The sequence below is a fragment of the Vombatus ursinus genome, unplaced genomic scaffold (assembly GCF_900497805.2).
Source record: "Vombatus ursinus unplaced genomic scaffold, bare-nosed wombat genome assembly UNPS02006779.1, whole genome shotgun sequence".
NCBI lineage: Eukaryota > Metazoa > Chordata > Mammalia > Diprotodontia > Vombatidae > Vombatus > Vombatus ursinus.
The window spans coordinates 9,584,649-9,607,710 of NW_020946557.1; the positions used below are offsets into that span (position 1 = coordinate 9,584,649).

The 23,062-nt window shown below is 36.4% G+C and overlaps 1 protein-coding gene across 1 annotated transcript in view; it reads right to left on the reverse strand.

The window, feature by feature from the left end:
• Nucleotides 1-23,062, reverse strand: part of MAN1A1 (mannosidase alpha class 1A member 1) — a 173,689-nt gene that overhangs the window by 31,091 nt on the left and 119,536 nt on the right. Inside the window, exon 7 of the mRNA XM_027848653.1 lies at nt 2,804-2,927. Coding sequence (XP_027704454.1) covers nt 2,804-2,927 — 124 coding nt within the window. The remainder of the gene's footprint in view (nt 1-2,803; nt 2,928-23,062) is intronic.

The following is a 23,062-nucleotide window of genomic DNA, read 5'->3' on the forward strand; positions in this document are numbered from 1 at the left end:
GCACTTGGAGTCAGGAAGACCTGAGTTCAAATCCTGACTCAGACACTTAATAATTGTGTGACCCTGAGCAAGTCAGTTAACCTCTCAGCCTCAGTTTCCTTATCTGTAAAATGGAAATAATGGTAGCAATTATCTCAAAGGGTTGTTGTGAGGATTGAGATAGTATATGTAAAGCACTTTAGAAACCTTAAAGAGCTATATAAATGCTAGTTATCATAATTATGATAATAATGATGCCAGGGAAATGGACTACAATGTTATTTCCCATTACTGAAGTCTCCCCACCATTCCTTCTTTTCACTCCTTCCATTTTCTAGTTCTCCTTTTTATATATCTTTTCATATTGCAATGTAACCTTCTTGAAGGAATACTATCTATCTATCCATCCATCCATCCGTCCATCCATTCCCACAGATATGTTTTTTAACTTCTCTGAGCCTCAGTTCCCTTGATGATAAAATTAAATGGGGATACAAATACACATACCACAAAGAACTTTTGTGAGAAAAACTCTTCGAAAGTCATGTAAAAGTAGTTTATAATTATTTTTCTATACTACATCATTACTTTTCAAATGGCTTTTATGTTCTTCTCTTTTCCACATACACCCTGCTCCCACCTCTGGATCCTCATAATAATCTTATGATGTATATGGGAAATTTTTAATAACCCCATTTAACAAATGCGGAAATTGTAGTAGAAAAGCTAAGTGATTTGCCTAGGGCCACATAGGTAATTAGTGGCATATCCAAGACTAGGACCTGATTCTTGGAATAGTATTCTTCCTAGGATTTCACTATCTAGGAATCACTAATCTTGATTCTAGGAACAAGAAGTCCTAACTGAAATCTAGTCCTACAGCAAATGCCTGGTAGACATCTCTATCTAGACGTCTCATCTCATGCTCAATATGTTCAAAACAGAACATAACTTTCCCAACTCCAAACTCATTCTTCTTCCAAACTTCCCTATTGATTTTATAATGTTTTTATAGATATCTTTTTAAAAAAATCATATAGATTTCTATCTTTATCCCTCTCTTTCCTTCCCACACAGCCATCCAAAAATTCCCCATTTCTTGAGGCTAACACTGTACTTTCAGTGGCCCAGGTTTGCAAATTTAGGGCCATCTGCAACTCTTCCTTCTCCCTCATCCCCCCACATTCAATCAATTGTAAAGACTCTTTGAAAGTACCTTTACAACATCTCTTCCTTTCAACCTCTTCTTTCTACTCACATGACCATTACTCTTATTCAGGTCCTCATCAAATCATCACCTGGCCTACTAAAATAACCTCCAGATTGGTCTTCATGCTGCCAGTCTTTGTCCTTTCCAATCCATCTTCCATAAAGCTGTCAAAATAATTTTCCTAGTACACAATTCTAACTCCCTCTCTCTCCTTCTCTAAAATCTCTAGTAGTTGTTTACTCCCTCTAGGATAAAATGAAAATCCTTACTCTGGCATTTGAAATCCTTTGCTATCTAGTTCCAACCCATTTTTTCTAGCCTTATTTTTTATTACTTGCCCTGTTACTCACTCTACAGCCCAGACAAAATGACTTACTTACTATTCCTCAAACTCAACACCATCTCCTACCTGTGTTTTGCACAAATTGTCCTCCAGGCCTGGGATATCATCCTTCCTCACCTCTTCCTTTTAAAGACTCTCTGGCTTCCTTCAAGTCCAACTCAGATGCCACTCTGTACACTCAAGTTGTTAATGACCATGAACTTGTAGGATTTGGACTCAGGGTGCTCGGTTTACTATGCCATGCTGCCTCCCCAAATTATAGTTAATCAGCAGGATAACTCTGGTCAAGGTTTTATTGGCAAACCAGGAAGGGGTTATCTGTTAAACCTCTAAGTCTATGGATGCTCTCATTTCCTACTTCGCTTAACTCTTCTTACTCTAAGGAAGGGGTCTTAATCTTTTCTTGTGTCATAAACCCTTTCACAGTCTGCTGAAACCTATAGAACTCTTCCCAGAATAATGTTTTTGACTGAATAAAAGACAAGATTACAAAGGAAGCCAAATGTTAGAAAATTAAGAGATGTAATTTTTTTCTCATGCAAATTCATGGATCCCCTGAGATCTATCCATGGTGGAGTTTTGTGGATCCCAGGTTAAGAAGCCTTGCTCCAAGGGGTTTGCCAGTGTTATTCAAGGGAAGCAGAAGTCCAAAATCTTTGGAAAATTCTTGTTCTTCCCAAAGAAATGAAAAATGGCTTCTTCTCACAAGAAATTGAGGGCTGATTAACCAAAAATATCATGTTGGTAAATGCTAATTAAGTAATTACTATTTAATCCCAAAATGTACCTCTGCTTTATGGAAATCAAAAGAATCACAGAATCTCAGAGTTAGAAGGGATCTTGGTGGCCACCTAGGCTAAGCCCATACCCAAAAGGAATCCTGACTACAATCCTGACAAATGCCCAGAGCTGAGAGGTGGAGTAGTTTTTTCATGGAACAGCCAGGAGGCCACTGTTACTGGATCAAAGAATACATGGTGGGGGGAGGGGTAAGGTATAAGACAAAGCTTGAAAATGTAATGGGGTTGGGGAATAGTTTATGAAGGCCTTTGAATGCTAAAAAGAGGATTTTGTATTTGATCCTGGAGATGACAGCAGCCTTCTCTTGAATAGATTAGACATCCCTGGTTTCTTTAACCCGTCGTCATAGGGCACCACCTAAATATATATTTTTTTAAGAATAGGATACATAACAATGCCCAAAACTCTAGGAAAAAATTATTTCTCGAGTTTGTTGCTTTTGAAATACAGGTTTTGCTGGGGATTCTCACCTTTTCAGCAAAGACTGGATTCCCAGATAAATGGCTCAAATGTACAAACTCCAAATGCAAGGTTCCAAATTCTGCCAGAATACTGCTTCCTCCAGAAGCCCAAGGCCAATTTCGACCAATCCCACTGAAGAAAGAGAAGGAAGGAAGGGCATTTTAGGAACCACTAATTCCAGTATTCAAGGTTCTAGTAAAGCTAAAAGAGGTTGAATTAATTTATTCAATTATCTGTAAATGTGCAAATACACAAATATTTTGAATATGCTTTAACATAATTATTAGCAGGTAAAGGATGCAGGATGACATTTTCTTTACTTGTCATCCACAAGTCACAACAGAGCTTAATCTCCTTTCTCAAAGCGAAAACATAGCCAGTGGGGCTAATAAAATCAGTTGTCTAATCCGCATTGTTAGTGAGCCAGCAACTCATTTAGAAGGTGCAGGTGGTTCTTCTCTTATGATGTGATGTCTAAAACCAAGTAGAGTTTTTAAAAATTTTAATTAAATTTAGGTTGTTTTTGGCCCAAACATCAAGTGGAACTTTAGAGACAAGATTGAAAAAGAACTTTGTGGTTGGCTAAATTTCAAAGCTCTATAATTTGACATGAGCTCTATTACCACAAGAAAAGGTCCTCATCAGATCAATGTGCATTCTCAAATACTAATTTCTTGTGTTGTTTTGTTTTCAATATTAGGTCCCCTCCCCCCCACTTCTTACCAACCATTCTGCTTCTCGTAGTACCTCAGTTCCTGGGTGATTGAATCTATTCATAATAATCCAGATAATGTCACCCACATGACTTCCTAGTCTTGTGTGCAAATATGTATATGTGTGTATAAATATATACAAAATTTGAGGCAAAAGCTTTTTGAAGTCAAAAGCTAAGGAATAAAAAACACCGATGATTTATGTTACTCATGTTTTACTCCCCAAACAGGAATTAAAGGGACATATAAAAAAAAAAAAGCAAGTGACTTTTTGTTTTATACTAATCTAGAGACATTGTCAAAATCTTTGAGAATTTGAGGGTAACTATATGCCTAACTGCTACAGATAAAGAATGGATCTCCAAATTCTAGGCTAAATATATACATCTGAATGAATTTCAACAGGATTATGTATAATCCTTTTGAATGATTATAAAACAATTGTGTTGGGCATTTATTTTAAGGTTTACTTTTTAAAATACAGCTATCAAAATGTTTGGGCAGCTAGGTGACACAGTGGATAGAGTGCCAGGCCTGGAGCTGGGAAGACTCATCTTCCTGAGTTCAAACCCAGCCTTATACACTTACTAACTATGTGACCCTGGGCAAGTTACTTAACTGTCTGATTTAGTTTCCTAGTTTGTAAAATGAGCTGGAGAAGGAAATAGCAAACCTCTCCAGTATCTCTGCCAAGAAAACCCCAAATGGAATCATGAAGAGTGGGACATAACTGAAAATAACTGAACAATAACAAAAAATTAAAAGTTCACAATTATATTAACATAGCACAATTGTTTATGAAAAGTTATTAAGAATAGCTTTATAATGAGACAGCATGATATAAAAATGAGTGTAAACAGATAAAAGTTAATAACCATCAATTTACTTATCTAGAAGATAATTAGACTTTTTAAAAATCTGCCTGTTTGGGGGTTTGTTTTTGATGCTATTAACTTTTTTCCCATTTCACTGTTTGTTACCATATTCTACTGGGCCTCAGTTTGCATATCTCTAAAACTAGGGAACAGAATGAGATAACTTCAAAGGTTCCTACTGGCTTTCAATCCTATGTTCCTAGAGAAAGATTCTATTCAAGAAATGTGGTTTTTACTTTATTTGTAACTTGTATTTTAAGCATTCATTCAAACAACCTGCTACCTATGTTTGTCTCCTATAACAGTGAATGAGTAAGAAAGTTGATTGATTTCTGGTCATTTAAGACTAGTTATTTCTGTCCCTGTATCAATGATAAGTGAAGCTAGTCTTTATTTAGTTTTTATCTACATATACATAGCTCTCATCTCTTTACTGCTCATTTCTGTTAAACATCCGTCCAAATAATCTTTCCTTCTACATTAGGCTAAAATCACAAATATCTGTCTGCCTAGGAGAAAGTAATTCAATAATTCCTCACCCCCTCATCCTCCAAACAGATCTAAATGCAAATCAAACAAAAAGTAAAGAAAATCAAATATCTATCTGCCTAGGAGAAAGTAATTCAATATTTTGCCCCCCCCAACAAGATCCAAATATAAGTCAAGCAAAAAGTAACGAAGAAAAAAGGGACAGAATTCTATATATTATATTTTAATTTATTTTAGGTTCACTCCTTAATTTTAATTAGGTCCTGGGAACATGGGTCAATTCTTATTATCATGACTGACTCACACAATAGAAGAATCTAAATGTGAACTTGAAAATTGTATTGACATATGGCAAATGTCACAATATAATTAAGCAAAGGGGATTATAAAAAGTCATTTGTTGATAATACTCATTATTTCTTATTTACTTTTACTTTCCCTTCTTTTACACCAAGCAGACTGCAGCCCAGCAGGAAACCCTTTCTAACCAAAATACTTAAATTTCCCCAACGCTGAGAAGCTATTAGATCAAATTCAGGAAGTTTTATAGGAACAAATTTCAGCTTGGAAGCTCATGTTACATTTAGTAAAGGGGTGAAGTGTTCTAAGCAAGGAGGCAGGATACTTAAGCAGCACAACTTTGATACTTTATGAATCTGTGTTTCTCAGTGTGATTTTACAAATTTACTTGAAGTACAGAGAAACCCTAAATCATATAGAACCACATAGGGGATAAGGACAGTGATTGGTATAGAGAGTTCTCTAATGTAGGCTGGCACCTTCTCTGCCAATTGGTATCTTTGAGAGTTGCTCAGAGGCCTGAGATGTTAATGACTTGTCCAGGGTCACAAAGCATGCCTCAGGTGGGCCCTGAACCCAAGTCTTCCTAGCTTTGAGGCTGGCTCTCTATCCACTGTCATGCGGCATACTCATATTAAAGTGTAACTAACAAAACATATACTAAAGCCCAACATAAATGATTTTTATATTATTCAGGGCATTGGTTCTTCTCCAATATTCTGAATATTCAATTTTTATAAATCACTTAATTCTGCTAAAAGGTATAATGGGTAGAGCCAGCTTCAGATTCAGCAGACCTGGATTCAAATCCTGCTTCTAATATTCTAGCAATCTGATCCTGTGCAAGTCACAACTTCTCAATGTCCCAGACAATTAAGTTCTCTAAATTGAATTAGGAGTTTCCCCACAAGGAGTTCCTAATATCAATGAAATTGTAAGTTTAGACCAAAACAAAAAAGAAACTCTAAAATAATAATTTCCATATAATTTCCATTTGTGTGTGTGTGTGTGTGTGTGTGTGTGTGAGGACATGTATCTTGTTATTATATTTCTTTAGTCAGTCAATAAAATTTTATTAAGTGCCTACTATGTGATGTTAAAAATGATTTTCCTAGGTATCTTGTATCCTGGAGACTTAGAGCTCCTCCCTGCCAGCCTTCTGCTTCAAAGCTCTTCAGAAGGACATCTCTGATAATAAAATTGCATAGAATCTTCTTATCTTGGTCAAACTCCAACCCAGGCCTGAACTGATTTTATCTACTCAGGTTTGGACGGAGACAGACTTCCAAGAATGGGGGTGGCATTTCCTTTGATGGCCAGCAATATCTCTCTTTGTGGACTGAGTGATCTAAGGAACCCACCCATTTCCTAGTATGTTGACCAATCATGGTTGATTGGTACCCCTTTGGGAACAACTACTCTTTGAAGGGCATATAATGATGTACCCCAAAATCCCAAACCGAGCCAGTTTTAGACTGAAATTCCATGCAATGCATGTCAACCCACTTTGAGAAATTAAACTGTGGACACATGTACCCCAATTTCATTTGTCTCTTTCTTAGAGCAGACTGTTTCAAATTGGGGTTCATGGTCCACAGTGGTTTCCTATTTTCTCCAGAAGGCAGCTAGGTGGTGCAGTGGATGGAGTGCCAGGCCTGGACTCAGGAAGACTCATCTTCTTCCCGAGTTCCAATGTGGCCTCAGACATTTGCTAGCTGTATGACCCTGGGCAAGTCACTTAACCCTGTCTGCCTCAGTTTCCTCATCTGTAAAATGAGCTGGAGAAGGAAATGGCAAACCACTCCAGTATTTCTGCCAAGAAAACTCCAAATGGGGTCATGAAGAGTCAGACATGCCTGAGAAATAACTGAACTATTTTCTCCAGTAGCAAACACAAAATGCTCTGTTTGGCACTGAAAGCCCGTCATAATCTAGCCTCCTCCTACCTTTCCAGTTTTCTTACACTTTTACTTCCTGACACATACTCTTTGATCCAGTGACACTGGCTATCTAGCTGTCTTAAGAACAAGATACTCCCTTGTCTTTGCTCTGGGCATTCTCTCTGGCAATCCACCATGCCTGGAAGGAAGGCTCTCCATCCTCTTCTCCTGTTCTGACTACAGACCTCCCTGGCTTCCTTTAAGTCCCAATTAAAATTTCACTTTCTACCTGAAGCCTTACCCAATTATTAATTCTAGTTCCTATGCTATTAATTATTTCCTCTTTATCTTGTATATAGTTTGCTTTGTGTACATTTGTATGCATGTTGTTTCTCCCATTAGTTTGTAAGATCCCTGAGGGTAGGGGCTATCTTTTGCCTCTTTTTGTATTCCCAGTACTAATGTTTATTTGTCAGGTACCATACTAATAGCTCTCTCTTGGCTTATTTGAAACACAAGGAAAAGCAGGTTTTTTTTTTTCCCATTCCTTTTGAGAGATCTATGTATTAATGATATTTAAGATAAACTTAATTAAGAGCATGATTCCAGGACACCTCTTTCTAACAACTAACAGCAACACCACTGAGGAGAGCAGAGTTTATAATGCATACTGTTATAATTATAATTGTTGGGTTTATCATTACAGCCTTATTTTTTACACGTTGGTACAGTACAATCCAGCAGTTAGCTAAAAAGCAACATTCTTTTCAAACAACACAATTGCCCCACCACAAAAATGGAAGCAAACGGAAAGGGTAAGGAAGTACTTAAAGACAGTCTCCTTGGTCAGAGAAAGAGCCAATAATGGTGACTAAGTGTGCCCCACTGGTCTAAGCCACATGAGCATTTCTGTGTGTGGGTGTGCTAAAGCTATGAGGGGCTAGTGGACCCTAAGAGCAGGACTCATTACATGGCTATGGTTTTGATTAGAAAGAAGCCAAGCAGGCTTCCCTTCTTCTTTTTATATTAGTATATTAGTGCTGAGATTCATCCCTGGCTTTCCTGCAGTTGGCACCAAGGGAAGCCTTTGTCATGTGTAAAATGAGGGTGATTGGTCTAGATAATCTTCGAGGTCTTCTTTCAGCTCTGAAATACAAAAGTTCTAACCATATCCATGTATGTGGGGGAAAAAAACCCACCAGGTCTACAAATTCTGCCTTTCTCTATTCTCTGGAATTCTATGTAGGAAGATTATGGACACTGAACTGATGTTCTGGGATAAAGAGAAATTGCTATTGTTCAGTCGTTTCAGTTATGTCTGGCTCTTCATGACCCCATTTGGGGTTTTCTTGGCAAAGATACTATAGTAGTTTGCCATTTCCTTCTCCAGCTCCTTTAACAGATGAGGAAACTGAGGCAAACAAGGTTAAGTGACTTGCCTAGGGTCACACAGCTATAGTAAGTGTCTGAGGCCAGATTGCAACTCAGGAAGATGTTCCTGATTTCAGGCCCGGTATTGTATCCACTGTACCAACTAGCTGCCCATAAATAGAAATTAGCTACAGAGGAATGCTCTGTTCCCTTGGGCTGGGGTTCCTTGGGGTCTTGCCATATCCAAGGCAAGGCACTATTATTATATGGAATTTTAAGGTAAAAATGAATTTTTTTTTTAAAGGGAACTTTTAGAGTTACCTAACTACAGGTTTTTGTTTATTGCTTTTATCTGTTCTGAAAGATCAACATTTGATATAGGCAGTTGCAATATATCTAGGATACCTTTATCTTAAAGTATAGTTTTATTTTACTGGACATCTTACAAACAGCATGCTTTTGGAAAATATTTTTACAAAAGAACAATGCTTTTAAGTGAAGCCCATTTACACATTACTCCCTCTCGCATGCTTTATAAACAAACTTGTTAACTAGTGGTTCCTAAGGCATTGCTCTTTGGCCTCCAATCCTTGGCATAGGCTGTCCCTCCCACCTGGAATGCTTTTCTTCCTGACCTTGGCCTAGTTCCTTTATTGCCTCAGCTGACACCCTTCCTCCTTAGTAGAGGCCTTCCCTGATCTCCCCAGTTGTGAATACTTCCCTTTTCAATTCTCAGATTCCTTTGTAATTTATTTTGTAGGTATTTTGTTTTAAACTTAGTTCAACTCTTTTGTTTTACAGATTCAATTTGAACTCAGGTTTTCTGATTCCAAATCTAGCACTCCTTCTATTATATAATCTCTCATGTTGCTGTTCCATGTCACCCTATAATAAGATGTAAGTTCCTTGTGTGTTTGGTATTTATTTATCTTTGTATCCCCAGTGCTTATCATGATGTTTGGCCCAAAGTAGGGTCTTAATAAATGATTCTTGAATTTTCATGAATACACATTAATATTATAACCAATAATATAAAATAAGTACTTAGGTTAGTATATTACTTTTCATATACATGATCTCATTTGACCATAGCATCGACCCTGGGAGATACAGTAGATAGTATGTTATTTCCCCCGTTTTGAAGGTGACCAAATTAAGTCAAGGTGACATGTCCAAAGTCAGATATAGACTAAGTAGAACTAGAACTAGATAGAGTTGGGCTTGAATTTCAGCTCTGTCACTAGACACTTTATATCTCTGGGTTTTCTCATCTGTAAAGTGAACATGTTGACCTAGATGATCTCTATAAGATTATTTATAATTCCCTATTTCTGTTTAAGGGTAATTAGCTGGTGAAGTGAATAGAATGCTGGGCCTGGTCAGGAAGACTTATCTTCCCAAATTCCAATCTGGCCTCAGAAACTTAGTAGCTGTGGGACCCTGGGCAAGTCACTTACCCCCATTTGCCTCATTTTCCTCATCTGTAAAATGAGCTGGAGAAGGGAATGGCAGACCATTCCAGTATCTTTGCCAACAAAACCCCAAATGGGGTCAAAAAGAGTTGGGCATGACTGAAGCGACTAAATAAACAAGTTACGCCAATCAGTTGCTAAATTTTGTCATTTCTACCTCTACAACGTTTCTCACATTGGACCCTGCTCCCTACTCACTCAGCTACCACCTTCAGGCCCTCATTACCTTTCGCCTGAACTATTTCAACAACTTCATAATTGGTCTCCTTGCCTCAAGTCCTTCCCCATTTTGATCTATTCTCCACCCAGATGCCAAAACGATTTTCCTTAAACAAAGTTTTAACCACGTCATTCCTCTATTCAATAAAGTTCAGAGGCTTCCTATTACATCTCGAGGATAAAATACAAATTCCCATTTGCCTTTTAAAGCCTCACCCCACATTTCTTCCTTTCCCACACTCTACAATCCAACCAGATTGGCCTTCTCATAGCTCCTCACCTACACCCCCTCTTCCATCTCTGTGCCTGTGCATTGACCATACCTCCCTCCTAAAATAATCTCCCTCTGCCTCTACTCTTCTAACTCACTTCTGCCTCACAGAATGCAGCTCTCTTCCTTCAAGATGTGGTTCAAACATGATCTTCCCCACGTGAAACTTTTCCTGATTTCCCCGACTGCTAGTGCGCACTCCCTTAAATAGCTTGCACTGATTTTGTATTGATTTATAAAAACGTACATATTGTTTCTTTTGCTAGAAAATAAGCTCCTTCTGAGGAGGGGTTGTATACTTTTTTGTATTTGTATCCCCAAAGCCTAGTACAGTATCTGGCACATAGGAGGTACCTCTTAAATACTTGTGGATTAATTCATGAGTTCCTATAAATCCTACACATAGGAATAGCCTGTGTATAATGTTGCAAGTTCCAGAGATAAGAAAACTGAAGCCCAAAGACACTAAATATCTCATACAAGGCCTTACAGGTAGTATTAGCATCACTAGGATTTGAATCCAGGTCTTCTGACTCAAAATGCAGGACTAACCCATGCAACCTCTCCAAGATTTGTGTTGCAAGATCAAATTCTAACAATATGAGGTATTCATAGGAAGATTCTATTAAATATTGTCATACGGCATACATTTTACCTCAAATGAGGTCAGTGTGGGGATATTTCCATAAACAGCAATACACATCATCTAGGCAGCTGTCAAGGGTTTTGCTTAAAGAATCTGGAAAAGAACTGAAAACTTTCTTGTCACTTTATATTCATCCACCTACTCTCCAGTGCTGCCATTTTTCACTGAAGGATTTTGTGGGTTTTTTTAAAATCATAAATGTTTTCTATATTTCTTTGGTTTTAAGTATCAGCAAACTGAGGGTAATGACTGGTTGGTACTGACAACACATATAATGAAATAAAAATAACTTGCTGTCAGATTTTGACACTCACAAAAAGATACTGTCTTAAAAAAAAGTGAGCTGGTGAGTATTTTACTAACAGCATGCATACCACTTTGTCTCCTTAATTACAGCATCCATTGCTTATCTGTATAATTAGCAATGTGAAAACTTGGCTTGGGGATAAGGGGGCAGGAATGTTGTCTGGACTCCTAAGAATGGAACTGGAATTAAGAGCTGTGGGTAGAAATTAGAGGCAGAGAGATTTTGGCTTAATGTTAACAAAAATATCCTAACAGTTAAGAGGTGTCTGAAAATACTTGAACAACAGGAGTCATTCAAGCTGATGTTGGATGACCACCAGCTTGGGACCTGTAGACTAGATTCACTTCAGACAAGGATAAGATTAGATGATCTTTAAGGCCTCTTCTGACATCAAAAATCATTGTATATTATTAATAAAACACTATCATATATTTATATGCCATTCTTTGTCAATAAAAGGAAGACCTCTCAATGTAATATAAGCAGGCATTACATATTTTCTCCTTTCCAGGGAATGTTTAACAGATCATGAGGAATAGATTTTGAAATTAATACAGTCATTTTACTAACACTTCATGGTCCCATGGACACTGTTAATTCCTTTCTTTTCCTTTAGAATTTACCAGTGACTCATGTACATGAGAATAGTCCTGAAGGTTGTTTTGAGTATTCTCTCAACTGACAAATTTTAAATAATATACCTAACTTTACTTTGGTGACAGTTCAAGTTACCAAGTATAAAGACACCTAAAAGGCTATGGATAAAGATTTTCATATTAGAATTTTAATTGAGACATGCTATTTAAAAAGTAATCTGATTAATACATAAATACTGTGTTAAAAAAGAATAAAGACTTGATTAGAAATTATTTTCATTTTACTGTTCACCAATTCTTAAAAAAAGGGAAATCATTTAATAATGAATTCCCCCTTCTTCCCCCTGAGTTCTTTCCTAAATAAAAATGAGTAAATAAACCTCTTTCAGGTTCACAGTCCAGACTATAGCTTCTTCTGGAAATCCATAAAGGAATCCAGTTTAAAACAGAAAAAAATTATATATATGTACAATACAGTAAATTCTTGATTATCTATGCAAATGATGAGAAGCATTCATATAAATCAAAAGAACAGATAAGCTAATGTTCTTTCTTTTTTGTCTTAGAATGCAACAGCAGCGAAGAATTAGAAACCTCATGAATAACAGTTCTATTAATTCTGTTCTTAAGGATGCTGAAATAACACATTTTCCTCTTTGTTTATATGCATTTAATAAATTCAATTGCAATTAAATAGTTTTTGCTTTTCCTCAACTAGGTGACTTCCAAAGCCCCTTCTCTAAATCTAAGATTTTATGTCTTAATTTCCTAAAACCAGTATTTCATAAAAGGAAGAGAGGCTCAGCAAGTATTTTCAAAATTAGTGCCTTTAATAAACAAAAATGCCTGTATTAAATAGTTAGCATTTAGAAAATGGGGAAATAGAAACATAATTCGTTAATTAATAAAACTGTTCCTCTTCACTGTGGGCATTTGTTGAATTTCAGGTTTTTGCCATCATCTACATACATATGTTTGATTAAATCTTGTTTATCTATACTACTGGGAAGAGGCATGGATAATTAAAATAAGCAAATTACGTAAAAATAGTTAAAAAAACAGAATAACTGTACAAAATCTGATCAAGGAAGAATATACTCATGCATATTGAGTAGCTCCCTATTAAATATGTAAATAGTCACTGCCCCTTAGTTTGCTGATATTTAAAACCAAAGAAATCATAAAAACATTTAATTATTTAGTTAGGCAGAATTTCTGCGTTACTCCTGCTACTGGGACTTGAATAATGCTGAAGGGAGGCTGGAAATAAATTTATTCATCCATTCACCCATTCATTAATTTATCCATCTAACCATTTATCTAATCAATCAATAACTATTCAACTTGTTTAGTATCCATACCTCATGGGGGTATTGTGAGTCGAATGAGATAATATATAAAGTGCTTTGCTATATTAAAGGCATTGTAAAAATGCCAATTATTTTTGCTATTATCTTATCTTTTCATGTTAATCTTCTCATCTACTTATCACCATCACCATCATCATTTTTTAAATGTAGGCTGTTCCTTACTTGAAGATGCCCCTAGACATGTACACCAATAATTACTTCAAAGGGCACTTGCTAAGTTCCATACAAGATGTGCTGATGAAAGTGCTATAAGAATTAGAGGACGGGATGACTACTGGTTGAAATAATTAGAGAAGCTTTGTAAAGGGTATGGTATTTGAGCTGAACCTCAAAGAATGGAGTAGGATTTTGACAGGTAGAACTTTTTTTGTGGGGGTTAGGGGGCAGATAACGGACAGGGTAGGGATTATAAGACAACACAAGACTAGATGCAGAGGTGGGAAAACATAAGGTATGTTCAGGAAACTTAAAAGGTATGCTGGGAACTATAGTTAGAAAAGCACAGTGATAATGGAGGGCCTTGAATGTCAGAATGCAGCCAATGGGAAACCACTGAGGGTTTCTGAGTGGGAAAGCGGCATGAAAAAGATCAATTGAGCGGTGATTACAGAATAGTCTAGAGTGGGCAGAGTACACAGGCTTTGAGGAGGTCACTATTCCTAAACATTATTGAAAATCTAATACTATGAACACAAAACTAAGGTATATTCATATAATTTACTAAGAATATTATAGTTGAGCATGGTCAGGAAGGCTGACTTCTCAGTGATCAGGGTCTAGGAATAACCAAGATCCTTAAAAATACTGATTTCTCTATTAGGATTTAATAAGAATCTACCCAACCAAAAGAAAGCAGGCAAAAATTATAAACTATAGGCTACATTTCACAGCAATAGATATTCTGGGTCAGGGTCCCTTAATTCAAAGGGACAAATGCAGCACAAGATATTATAATTTATTTGTGACAGGAATTAGCGGGCTCTGGGACTTCCAAGAAACATGAGAGAAAAGCCACAACAGCTTTTCTTACTACACGTCCTTGACTTTTATTCACAATTTGTGACTGGCCTCTGACTATCCAGCGCTGTAAAACTATAGCTGGTAGTTAAAGACTCTAAAAATTGATGGTGGGGAGGGGAATAGTAAAACTAAGGGAAAGAGAGAATGTGAAACATCCAGCCTATAATAATAAGCATGTGTACTCTTCTTAAAAGTGTGGTGTGATATGATAATTACTTATTAAGCAAAGAACCATTCAACTGACCAAGAAATGCTGAAATCCTCTACCTCCCCACTACTCATAGATCTATAACTTAACAAGGTCAAAAGAACTTTAAGTATCCTTAAGTCCAACGCCAACTTTTTAAAGATTAGTAGGAAACTGAGGGGTCAAGTGAAACAATAGGAGTAACATCTACTGTTAATCTGGTTAGTACCAATGAAATAAGACCTATTGTGAAATTCATCATTCATTGCCTAAGATTGGAGGATCACTGCCATATAAACTAGTTTTGAAACCCTCCTTATGACTTAACTGGCCTAGGTAACTAAGGCTCAAACTGTGGATGTATCTTTCTCGTCTTGTAAAATCCCAATGAATGACAGTTAGCACTCCTCAAGATTGATATATTTCCCCTTGCTATATACCATTGTTACTTACACCCTTCTGACTGGGAAGGCCAAAAAGTAGAAGGGCAAGGTGAGGTATGCCCAACTGAACCAACACTGGATCTTCTGAATATCATTTACATGTTTCTGTCGAGTAAACAACTTTTGCTAAATATTATATGGTCTATGAATGTTTCACTTTGCTCTGATCCTAAACCTGAATGACTAGACTGGTTTGACTTAGGCCTACTAGAGAACAAATAACTCACTCAAGATCACATAGCTAATAAGTGGTGGAGTCAAGGCTTAAACTTTGATCTCTTGATTCTGAGTACAGGGCTCTTTTCATTATATCAAATTGCCTTCTCAATTTCTCAGTAGCATCCTTAAATAGAATATTTTCAATAATAAAGGAATAAAAGTACTTCATAATGTTGCTTTGTCCTATCTTCTACGTGGTTAACTTTTTATAGAGTTTTTTCCTTCATTTTCCTCAACTGAGTTGTGGGCAGTGATCATGTTTAAGCTTTTTATAGTCTCTCTTCCCCCACATTGTGCTTTGCATAGTAAATAATAAATATCTGAACTGATAGAGATATAAAGGGAGTCACTTGATATCTGCCTCTCAATCTCATACCAAATTAGGTCATGTGCAGTTCATAACAAATGCATACCTGACATTTTGGTTTAATGGGGCACTCATAAATAAGAGGTTAACAGCCACTCCACAGCCTTCAAAATTATACCAGGCAGGAAAATGGTTCATCATATATCCTTACAAAACAAACTGTTCTACAATATTTAGAAAACATCCTAAAAATGCTAATTTATTTGCAGTCAAAATAATTTAACAGAGTTGGTCACAGAAACAGTCTACTGGCTGCTTTTCTTATAATGGGCAATAATTTTCAATCTGTCAAGATTACTCTTTACTGATAATATAATGAACATTCAATTTGTCTCAAAATTAAATTAAACTTTAAACATTTTTAAAACAAAGTGTGAACAATCAATAATGGGTAATTAATATGCAAACAAACTCTCAGAGGCCTACTAATGCTGACATTAACAAAAATAAGACTTCCAAATCTCATAGTAACTGCTCCAACTTTGTTAGCAGAATTGAGTATTGAATCCCTCGAGAAAATGCTGAGATTAAATGAATATAAAGGCAAAAATATAATTTGTGGTTTCTAATTCAGGTTAATGTTTTAGATCAATATTAATGCTTTGTATCAATTCTAATAGTGAAAAGAGCAAGACTATGTTTTGAGATAGAGAATTATAACCAGTATTTTTCTTTTAAGAAAATAAAGAAGTGGCCTGCCTCTGGCCAAAAACAAAGATCGTGTTTCCAGCTGTACCTGAATCCTTCCAACTGTCACAGGATTGTTGAGGTATAGATTTAGAGATGTAAGAGAACTTATCACCATATTCAACCTCCTTATTTAACACATGAGGAATCTGAGGTCCACAGAGGTAAAGTTATTTCTCCATGGGTTACATAGGTTGTAAATGGCAGAACCAGGACTGAAAGCTGGGTTTTCTGACTACAAATCTAGTACTCTTTTCTACTAGACCATGTCACCCCCTTGAACTAGAATTCATTTAATACTGTCAGTGTTATCAAACAGCCAACATTCTCTAGCAACTTGAGCTTGAGCATCTGAATGTTTCATCAAGAGTCAAGGATTGGACTTCAATTGGGATCCTGAACTAACATAGTCTGTTAATTAAGGGTGGTTTATAGCAATAAGGATTCCTGGTTGGTTGGGTTACTTGATTATCCAGATAAAGGGTTAAAGGACACAATCATTCTTCTTCCTGTGGTACAGTCCATCCCTGAGCAGACTCAGAGGCACCTGAACTGGAGATAAGGCATACAAGGGTAAGGGCCAACTATTCTAGAAGTCAGTTGTTTCATTCCTCAAATAGGATAGTCATGAAGTGGATTTGGTCTATAAGATGTCAGTGTTATCGACTGGTGTTTCCTGGTGTTCTACTTCTCTAAGGGCTGCATCAGAGGAAAAAAATGTACTTATTCTAGTTTGGAGAAACTTCCAAAAGAGTGCAGTCAGAAAGTTTGGGTGCAACTGGCTTTTACATTCACCTAACAGCTGTTTTCTGGACATTGTACTGCCACTTCACTGTTAAGACTATTTGGCAGTAGTTATACACTGTCCAGGCTCTTTGTCCTGGAAATGCCCAAAATTCAGCATCAAAGACAAGGTTAATATCTATACAAAGCTAACTTCATTTGGATTAGTACTTAGGTATGCTGCAATGTTTGCTGGTAATTTAAAAAGTCAACACAAGAGCTTTTATAGCATCCAGTGACTTCCTATTTATCCTAAAACTTGCCAAGTTTTTACAGGGATTTATATAGTTGCTTTTGTGATGGTTGCAGGGCTCATTGATTTTAACAGCTTCTGAGACCCCTAGTGTAGTTATTTAGACTTGGATTCATTTATTAACTAACTACAAAGCATTTTAACTCTAGGCTAGCAACTGTAAAGTTACGCACTTACTTTTCTGCCCCACCCATTAAATTTTTTTAAAATTTATTTTTAAGTTTTACTGGTATGTTTTGTTTTTACATTACAAATGTTTGCAGATCATTCTCACTTCCTGGGAAGTCCCTTGTAAGGAAGTAAAATAGTTAAGTAAAACTAATAATACAGTGACCACATCTGAAAGTACATGTATTTTCATATACTTTCATACTTTCAAATAACTTGAGTTTCTTCCCTTAAGAACTGCCTATTCATATACTTAGACCATTAATCAATTAGGAAATTATTCTTATTCTTATACATCTCCAATAAACTCCCCTCTTTTGATTAGGTGAGATTCCTGCACACATACCATTTCTGCCTTTGGGCTTATGTTTAGAGTATTCTCTCTACCTTGGATGTCCTCTTTCCCTCTCTTTTGCTTACCCGAACCCACATCATAGGCATAACTCAATCCTAACTCACTTATGATGCCTTCTTTTACTCTGTTAGTAATCTCCCCTTCCTTTGAACTTTTATCACTTATATAGTTTCGTATCATTCATTGTTCTCATGTGTGATACTCTTTTTCCTCTGAGAGTAGACTGAGTGTAAACACTTTGAGATTAGGAATTTCAACTGAGAAAACATGTATATGTTATTTGAGATTAAGCACTTTGCAAACTTTAAAGTGTTATAAAATGCTAGCTATTATTATTATTAATACACTGATGTGGTCAGATCTGATTAGAAATGACCAATTTTCCTTCCAGCTCTAGTTTTCTAGGATTCTATGATTATGTTTTATACTTTTATATCTTACAGAGTCTCACATAGTATTAGGCACATTAACATGTGATCAATGAACAAATGTTAATTGATAAATAATAGCAATAACAGCTCATTTAGGTAACATCTTCGAGGAATGAATCCTCTGCATGAGTGAACTTTCCTGAATAATGAAATATTTTCAAAACATTAAAATTTATAGACAAACATCTCACATCATATATCAAGGTAAGCTCCAAAAGGGCACATGAGTTAGAAATAAAGGGTGATATCATAAGCAAATTAGAGGAACATGGAAAAAAATTACCTGTCATATCTTTGGATGGGGGAAGAGTTCATAGCTAAACAAGTGATAGAGAGGTTCAAATGATGCAAAAAGGACAATTTTGATTACATAAAATTAAAAAGTTTTGTATAAACAAAATTAATGCAGTCACAATTAGAAGAGAAGCTGGAAATTGAGGGAAAAAAATCTGCAGCAAGTTTCTCTGATAAAGGTCTCATTTCTAAGATACATAATTTATAAGAAAAAGATCCATTTCTCAATTGCCAAAAAAAGGGGAAAATTATAAATGTTGAAGGAGGTGTAGGAAAACAGGTATTTTAATGCACTGCTAGTGGAGCTGTGAACTGGTTAAAGTACAAAAACTCATGTTATTTTAGTCAATCTTGGGGGAAATCTTTGTAAAATGTGTTATGTGTTTTGCTGTATACATAAATACAATTTAACATTTTCTTAATGGCTCGTGGTTATCATTATGATTCCTTCATATTTGTTCATTTAACAGTTGTTAGGCACTAACTATGTGCAAGGCACTATTATAGTCCTGGGGATACAAAAATGAAATCTAACTTTAAGGAGTTTATAATCTATTGAACTTTAGGGGAGGATGAGAAATGTACACATACACAAGTAATACATTCTGCCTTATATTATAGTTAAGTGCAGAGGAAAGATCTAAAGCACTGTTGAGAAGTATGAGGAAGGAAAGAATACTTCCTGCTGAAAAGATCAGAGAAGGACTCATGGAGCAGACGACCCCTTATGCCTTGAAGGAAGGAAGGCAATAACAGGTAGAAGAATCTCTCCTATACATGAAAGGTAGCATCAGTAAAGGCACTCATGTCACAGCAACATTCTAACCTCCCAAGCCCTTGGAAGTTAGAATAGTTTTTCCTTAAGTATTGAAACCATCCTCAAGATTTGATTGGGCTCAGGTGACTAAAGGCTCAGTCTACTGATGTCATTTCCTGGTCATGTGAGTATAAAACATCCAGGAGCAGCTCCAGGAATGCTCTGATGCTTGGCTGATGGACCATGATGATGTTTAGGGTATTTTCGTCACCCAAGGTATCCAAGGTCAGACACAAAAATTTCTCTCAGCTGAATTAATTTAGTCTGTCCTCAGTGCATATCCTTGTTGAATTCCTTAACTCTTCTGTTAACTGTTGAATGACCTATAAATGTCTCATGTCATTTTACTATCAAACTAGTAGGGCACTGACCTGAGTCAGATCCAACCTAGAAGAGGCATGGTAGGAAGAAAATAAGGCTGGTTTTGGTTAGAACAGAGTATAAGAAAAGTTTGTGATAAAGTTGTAAATGGAGGTTAGAGACATATTAAGGTGGGTCTTAAATGCCAGTATAAGAAGTTCTGAAAGAGATAGGAGGCAGCAGGACCAATAAGGACAACCAGGAAAGAGTCTGAAGAGAGGTGGCTACCTCAAGTTACTGCATTCTACTTCTGAGAGAGCCCCAAACTAAAAGGATCCCTGGAAACACCAGTCAATAACATTGATACCTTATGGACTAGACAGATTTCAGGACTGGCCCATCTTGGGGAGAAAAAAAAAACTATTATTTCTTCCATAGACAGACTGGACACTTAGCCATCTACTCCCATCTCCAATTCTGTCAAGATGCAGACCCCACTATAAGAGGAAGAATGATTGTGACCTTTAACCCTTTTTCAAACATTATCTGCATCATCAATTAACAAAACCATCCAAGCTTTCTCTATACCACCAGTCACCTTTAATCCACAGAGTATGTCAGGTTAATAATTCAGACCAAGGAAGAAAAGAAAGAAGAAAAGAGGAAGGAAGGAAGGAATGAAGGAAAGGAAAGGAAGAAAGAGGAAGAATTAAAAAGAAAGATCCATTCTAAGTGCAAACCTTAACTTCAAAGAGGAAATGTCCCTTTGTGTTACCAAAGAGTTAGTACCATCAGATCTATGTTGTTAGATAATGTTGGCCATTGAACTTCTCTGAATTTCAATTTCCTCACCTGTAAATAAAAATGATGATGATGATTATACCCTATTGTAGGTACCTCACAGGGCTGCTGTGAGGCTTAAATGAGAATATGCATATAGGGCACTGCATACATGTAATTTATTGTTATTCCTTGTTCTTGAGGGGTAGCCATTTTCTTCCTTTCCTGGGGTTATGTTCTAGAATCCAGATGACGGCACCTGCTGGAAGGGTTACCTCCAGATGAGTAGGTGGCTACTATTCTTACTGTGTTAGTTGCTTTTACATGCTAAGGGATCATTTCCTTATTTTTTCCAATGATAGGAGAAATTACCAGGCACTCTACTATCTCCCAATCTGTCTTACACTAGAGAAAATAAAGTAGCTTATATCTACCTAAAGTTTGGTTCTGCCTTTAGTAGAAACCTCATTCTTAGCCAGTATTAATATACTCTCAGCCATCCTACTCATTTTTCTTTTCATTATGTATAAAGTCAAGAAAATGGTGACATTATAGTCAGAAGCTCTGGACCTGAGTTCCAGTTCTAAAATATACTATCTGTGTAATTTTAGACAAGTCCCCCTAACCTACCTGAGCAGCAATTTCTTCAAATATGTAATATGGATAATACTTGCACTACCAAGAAGGGCAATTGGGATGGAAGAGCTATTGTAAACTATAAAATGTTATAAATCAATGTGTCATTATTATTATCATAATTAGCTAAGTATGTAAAGCCTCAGCTTTTCTGACAAAGTTGGCCTAATATAGTTTGATACATAAAAGATTGCTCAATGCATGTTAAAATAAATGTGAAATATTCAGATTCTTTGATGATGAATTAGGCAAGGGCTAGGATTTTTTCCCTTTTTCTTCCTCCCTCCTCCACATCATCTGGAACCCAAATTTTCTTTCAATAAATGTTAAGGACTGAATGTTAAACTCTGGCTAAAAACAGTATCTGATCAGAAATGTCCCTTAGCTTGGTCTTTAAATACTACCGTGTGGAATAAAAATTCAATATTATTTTGTGTTATAGTGGAAAGAGAGACACCATGATGTAGTGTAGAGAGAACTGATCTTGAAGCCAGGAAGACCTTGGTTCAATCAAGTCTTACCTTTAACACCTACAAAATTAGTGCTCTAGGCAAGTTGCAGAGAAGGGCTGATCTGAATCGGTAGAGGGAGTTCACTTGGGAGTTCCCTAGACCAATGTGATCATAGGTCTACTCCCAATACTGGAAGAATGAAATTGGGCATCAGAAGAACTGAACTGAAATCTCTTCTCGTTTACTTACTGGCTGTGACTTTGCGCAAATCACAATTTCTCTAGACTTTCATTTCTTCATCTGTAAAGTGAAGAGATTGAACTCAATGTCTGCTAAATTCCTTTCTAGCTCTATATTCTCTGACAGTAGGATGATCAAACAAATTAAGTATTTTCCAGATGTTCCCAATACTTTTATGCCCTCCATAATTAATGCTACCACCATCACACACAAAACTCTACCTCTACACATGGGAACTTGGCTTTACAGAAAATCTAAATTAGGAGTGAATTACAGGTACCATATGATTCCTTTAAAGAGAAAAAAAACCCCATATTAATATAAAATGATACTTTGCTTAAAAGTTTTTATGAACACATTTCATGCATAAAAACAAAGTATTTCTCTAGTCTTCATCACTCTATGTCTCATAAAGTTTTCTGAAAATGAAATAGTAACATTTAGAGACATGCAGGCAAAAGAGAAAACATACCAGGTTTTCCTGACCTCTAACATGGATATATTCTAAGAGAAAGAGAATGGTCAGAGATCAGCTTTTGCTTGTACTTGTTTATCACAGTCAAATTCCTTTAGGGTATTCTCAGGGCCTGAAGTTTCCCTAAGGCCGCAAGCTGCTAGATCATCTTGTGCAGGAATAAGATGACATGAACAGGCAAGATTTTAATATTCTCTCTCCCTCCCTCCTTCCTTCTCCCCCCCTACCTCAAATATCCAATCTCCATCCCTCCTGGATAGCTCCCCAGAAAATAATTTTCCACAAAATGGTACACCCCTCCAAAAACAATCACCTCCAAGGGATCCCTGGAATCCCTTGGTAGCGAAAGTGGTGGTGGAGTCCTTCCAGATTCTGTCTCACTTTTAAACAATATCTTCTCTTTTCAACTAGGGCAGAATTCCAAGGGAGGCTAAGGATCAAAAGATCTAATGCTGACAAGGTTGTTTGATCCCTTAACTGTGTGGGCTAAAAGCTTTTTCATCACAAATGTCCAAACTCCTTCCAGCCCCAGAGTTTTAAAGAGGCACTGTTTCCTTGTTAACTAATCAAATCAAAGGCAAAACATTTAGTACATTTTAGAAGTTACTTAGATGTTCACTTTCATTTCCAAAGTCAGAGATTATTATATTCAGCTACATGTTAAATCAAATTGCAAAACTAAATTAAACTTGTTGACTATTGATATCAATTCTTGAAGTTACCTGGAAGATTACTGTGTAATAATTACTTACTGATTGCTCATTGGAATATTAGTGCCTTGATAATCTGACTGAAGAAAATTATGCACTCAGTATGAGTAAAAACAGACTTAATTCTAATCCAACTAATAT